Below are 5,503 nucleotides of genomic sequence, written 5' to 3' on the forward strand. Positions count from 1 at the left end.
GTTTTCCTTGATTCCCTGTTTCTTTGTCGGCTCTTTATCAGTTTTCTTTATTTCAAACACATGTCTACTTTCCCTCGGTACAAAATGCACATTTTTAGAGCACGCATGAAATATTTTTTCAGTACACGTTAGACATTTTTCAGACATACATGATACATATTTCTTAATACATTTTCAAGCGCTTTTTCGAATACATGGGAATATTATTATTTTGAAAATTATTGTTGTACCTTTTTAAGTGACAACATTTTTGCTTTAAACTACGCGAATGTTTTTTTACATGTATAAACATTTGTACAATTTTCACAAAAAAATTTGTGGAACACACGAATATTCCTTAAAGCATTGCTTCTGATACATCTTTTTAACGTATGACAGCATATGCTTTTCACCTGCATATGATGTATTTTTGTGTTCGGCTCATTGCGACAAGCCGCCGCATAGGCAGTTTTATTTTTCTAATAAAAAAACCCTATATATGGGCTACACGCTCGCGGCCTCATGCACGACGGCGATATATAGCCGCCGCTGGACGGACGGACGGACGGTCGCCGGCGGGCGATAAGGAACCGAAACCGACGGCTGCATGGAGTCTGGCCAGCCGGATCCCCGAGCTTTATTACGAGGATCCGATAAGGAGCTGACGGCGATGCCGCTGGTGAACGATGACGCCGTGGCGTTTGGTCGGCATCGCCTCAGTTAATTAGTCGTACACAGGTCAGGTGGTGCCCTGCCCTGGCTGCCGTGCCATGGCCCGGCGTCGTTTTCCGTTGCTGCCCGTGCCGTGCCATCACTCCATCAGAAAACAGTTAGGTGGTGGCAGTATCGGCACAGTGGAGTTCATATAGGTGGTGGCAGTATCGGCACAGTGGAGTTCATAGGTGGCGCTGCCTAGGCCTCCACGTCACGTCCACGTCGCAAGGGGTAGGTCGTCGCTGGAGGGGCGCGAGCGTGGTGGCCAGCATTTTCCTCTGGTCGCCGGATTCGTGGGGTATACTATCAGCCATCAGGTATGGTCGCCCACGCAGCGGCCACATGCATGCATGCATGCACGGCATAATCGAAGAAAGATCGATCGATCGGCATAATCGAGATGAACGACTAGTTTCTGGGGCAGCTTACGGCATGTGCTGCTACCAGGAATCAAAAATGTCAAAGCCTAATTAAATTTCTGATTAGCCCTGGTATATAGGGAACTGTATACTCCGGCCACGAGATGATCCTATCCTATCCTGTCCCATCCCAACACCCAATGATTGGAAGAAAAAAAAAGGGAAGAAAAGGAGGTCGAGAACCGCGGCCGCCGGCGCTTGGCGGGCACCAAGGGTGAGACGGGACGAGGTATAGGTATAGCCGCCGTCGTGTGGCGTGGGCGTGTGGGCGCCGTAGACACTAGACAAACAAACGGGCAAGTGGAGGACCGGGATGGGGATATCATATCCATCTACCAAGTAGCAAGAGCATCTACAACCGGATGCCTCAATTTTCTTTACATATGTTCGTGAATGCATTCTATGAGTGACTAAACAAAAAAAATAATAATTCAATCAGACCCTTTTATCATCATTATGTTTGAGTTGTGCACGAACCTTCATATTAAGAACAAATATAAAGAGGATATGAAGCTTGCGGGCGCGTTCGATTAGTCCATCACGTAGGAGCGACTCCACCTTAGACCATCTTTTTTTTTCTTCATTCATTATTTTCTTTCTCTCTCTTCCTCTTCATAATCACGTGCAAGTGACCGAACATATAAGAAAAAGAAATTTAGGAATTTGACTGCACGAACAGACAAATAGGAGAGACGCCTGATCATTGACCGGACGTATAGGGACATATTTGCCCAGTTTGGCTGTACATGCTCTCATATCTATCTATATAGCAACCAGCCAGCGAGCGATAAGGGCGATCGACACGACATGGAAGGGTGATTGATGATCGCTACCCCTGTTCGGGAGGCTATGGAGGGAACCTCGTGATGGTTGGCCGGTTGCTACATCTCTCCGATGGGCGGCCACGCCCCTTCGTCCGTCCGTTGGCGCCATTTACTTTCCTTCTCATCAAGGAGGAGAAGCTTCGAGTCCATAGCCGATCGTCGTCGTTAATATTTCTCTCTTGGTGCCCCCATGCAGCCAAAATCACTATTTGGACCCTTTTACTGTTTGTTTAGCACGATTTGACCCAATATGCAAAATTGTTGTGTATTTGATCATTTTCTATCATCATTGTTATTGGTGGTAGGGTAACGCAACCTACCGTCAAAATCTTTGACGGTAGAACTTATTAACACCGACATGTCCATACGATGCGAAAATACCCTACCGCCACAACTATGACGATAGGGACCTACATGCAATTATCATTTTATTATAATTGCATGCAAATTCCTACCGCCATAGACTATGACAGTAAGATCTTTTTTCGCATCGAACCGGCGCGGTGGTGTAAGTTAATCCTACCATCAAAGGTCTTGGTGGTAGGCCAAAGACAATAGAGATAGAAAAATGATCGGATCCGAAAAACTTTTACGCATAGAGGCTAACAAAACAATGAATTTGTCCCACGCTCCTTTGGCTTCCCAACTCACGAGGCACATATCCGATCACTAAAATGACATCACAATTCGTCGCTGATATCTTCCCTTCTGAGAAATTACTTCTACCATTGGCTTGAAAGGAACAGAATGATCGATACATTATAATTCTTCATTCATACATTCATGACTAGGCAAACTACTTGGATACATACATACATACATACATAAAAACATTTCTACGGCCGTACCCCTTTGTCGTGCATTACTCACAGTACATACACAGACGCCGTGCTCTTGAGGATGGGACCAAGGAGACAATCTCCCCTAATAATAAAGCGCGTAGCGCTTCTGTCGTCCGCCGTCGGCATTTTTGCAGAAAAGCACCTCCACTTTTGGGTATTCAACCCGCAGTCCCTCTGTAAGTCGATCTATCATATCCGCACGAGAACTTGACGGTTCCTCCGTCGCGCCCCCATCTATCCTATCCAAGATCCACCGCATCTCGAGCTCACCATGGACCCCTTCTTCGCCGCCGACGACGGCAGCGCCACGGACGACCTCCAGCGCACCGCCTCCCACCCTTCGACGACACTGAAGACGACACCACCGACGCCGTGGCGGCCGACGGCAGCGCGGGAGGGTACACCTCCTTCGTGGACGCCGGGTACACCTCCTTCGTGGACGCCGGGTACCCCTCCTTCGCCGACGCCGGTCCCGAGGAGGAGGAAGAGGAGGTGGTGGACGAGGAGATCGCCGCGGACTCCGACGGCGCTGCGGTCCCCGTCCGCTACGTCTCCGGCGGGTACGCTCCCTCGCCCTTCTTCCCCGACTCGGACTTCAGGGGCGGGGACGACGACGGCCCCGTCCTGCCGCCGCTCGCCGAGATGGGCAGGGAGGAGGGCGCCCTCCTCTGCGAGTGGCGCAGGTGAGCACCGCCCCCCACCCGGTCCCTTTTGGCTTGCAGCTATCACCGAAGGTTACAGCGGCAGTGATCTTAAGGTTTGTGCATTTTTATTAACCTGATTCAGTGGGTAGTTACTGTCAATCTGACTGAATCATTGAAAGTTGTTAATTTTCCTTTTGCACCCATAATCTTTGTGTTACAGCTGCTTACCGACCGGTTAGGGAGCTCCTGAAGAAAGAACGGTTGAAAGAGATGGTAAGGTTACTCAGAAAATGTTTTGCTTCTTAACTTTTTTGCATTTACTATTTGATGTCTTTGAATTGCTGCTGAGCCAACCATGAACAAACACCTATATACTATTTTGATGCCTCAGGAAACAAGGAAAATAGAGGTGGAACAGAAAACCGCCGCGGCAGCAGAGGATTCAGACAAGTCAGAGAGCAAGAAGGTGAGTTCAGATAACAAAGAAAACAATTCAGAGAAGGTGGATTCATCAGATAGAAAAGAGGGCAGTTCAGAAAGCAAAGAGGATAGTTCAGAAACCAAGGCTGAAGGTGACAAGGAAGCATTCATCGACCTTAGGCCACTGACGATGGAAGACCTGAGGCAGGCCAAGAATCAGGTGAGTTGCTTGCTGCCCTGGCCTGCACTGCATGTTTGTGTTGGTAGAACTACATAAACAGATCACTGAACGTCGTCTGTGGATTGCAGGTTGCAGTGAGCTTTGCCGCGGAGGGTGCCGTCATGAACAAACTGAAGCAGTGGTTCCATGCATGGCCAACCCACACTCATCAACAACCCCAAAAGGCAGGCCACTTCCCTCAAGTCCACAAATTTCCCTCTTGAGCTCCAAGAGGCCATCCTCATCTGGCACATCGCCACATACCTTTTCCTCTCGTGTTACCACAATGTTGTCCCAGCAGCGCCCCAAAATGATGAGAAGGCAATCAAGGCGATGTCGGATTACATGATGTTCCTCCTCGCCAAACAACCCAGCATGCTGCCTGGCCTCAAGCTTCGCAGCCTGTACGAGAAAGCCCGAGCTACCCTGAGGGAGATAGGAAAAATTAAAGAGGAGGATAAACCCAGCAGTAGTTATACAACAACAAAAGAACAGAAGGCGAAGGAGCTCGCCACGTGGATGCTGGAAAACGTGGATCATCTCGAGGACAAAAGTTTTGCTATCACCAGAGGAATAAAGGAGAATCGTCTTTGGGGCCTTGGTACTCTCGGGGAAGGAACTCAAATCGCTCTGTTCCTGTCTGACGGAAAGCATCGTTTGATTGGAAATGCGATGAAAAAAAGTGTGCGCAAACTTGGGTACTGGATTCGGACCTTGCAGGAACTTCGTGAGGACATGAATGACAACGACATGTTAAAGTTCATCCTGAAAGCGTGGGTGCATCTGCTCATGTATGCGTCCATCCGGGGCAGCACGGAGGCACACGCCAAGCAGCTCAGCGAAGGTGGCGGGCTCACGATCCTCGTGTGGATCATCTCGGAGCACGAGGAGGAAAGGTTTGTCAGATTGATGTGCCCGACACTTTTCCTCTCAAGAAAACGTTGTTTCATCTGTCTAGCCAAGTTGTATGCATTCCCGTTTTGGTGGTGGTCTCTGTTTGTATCCGTGTATCTCTCAATTTGGTCGTATTTGTGTTCATCTATTTCTCTGTTTCTCTGGTGAATAAAAGACGTCTATTGGTCACCTCCAGTTTGTTTGTCCGGTTTGCTGCGATCATCTAGAACTTGCCTGCTTCTGCTCATGTGAGCGTCAGGATTCTCAAAGCCAAGCGGCTCACATCTCTGCAATAAACCCTGGATTGGTAGTTGTACTCGTGTACTACTCTCCTTGAGTTTATCTTTTTCAATTTTTGTTATAGCTTTCTGGTTTTGTTCATGTGTAATAGAGATGTATTGTTGATGAGATATTTGATTCATTTTCTATCCTTTTTTCGAAAGAACTACTCCCTCCGTCTGGAAAAACTTTGCACACATGTTAATCATGGATTACAGAAATGTCAAATTTGTAGACAAAAAAGTTTCCACATATACAAAAAAATGTA

The 5,503-nt window shown here is 47.9% G+C and overlaps 1 protein-coding gene across 1 annotated transcript; it reads left to right on the forward strand.

Moving 5' to 3' along the window:
* The first annotated feature begins 649 nt into the window (after positions 1 to 649).
* LOC123409534 (clathrin light chain 1-like) lies at positions 650 to 4,286 on the forward strand. Its single transcript, XM_045102404.1, has 5 exons — positions 650 to 683; positions 2,960 to 3,461; positions 3,662 to 3,695; positions 3,814 to 4,062; positions 4,152 to 4,286. The coding sequence occupies exons 1-5, from the start codon at positions 650 to 652 to the stop codon at positions 4,284 to 4,286; spliced, it is 954 nt and encodes a 317-aa protein (XP_044958339.1).
* Positions 4,287 to 5,503: the final 1,217 nt, after the last annotated feature.

This window comes from Hordeum vulgare, chromosome 7H, assembly GCF_904849725.1.
Source record: "Hordeum vulgare subsp. vulgare chromosome 7H, MorexV3_pseudomolecules_assembly, whole genome shotgun sequence".
NCBI lineage: Eukaryota > Viridiplantae > Streptophyta > Magnoliopsida > Poales > Poaceae > Hordeum > Hordeum vulgare.

Coding starts and splice junctions, on each gene's coding strand:
- LOC123409534 (XM_045102404.1), top strand. CDS start 650: ATGCCGCTGGTGAACGATGACGCCGTGGCGTTTG. Junction 684..2,959: donor CGATGACGCCGTGGCGTTTG/GTCGGCATCGCC, acceptor TCCCTCTGTAAG/TCGATCTATCATATCCGCAC. Junction 4,063..4,151: donor TGAGGCAGGCCAAGAATCAG/GTGAGTTGCTTG, acceptor TGTGGATTGCAG/GTTGCAGTGAGCTTTGCCGC.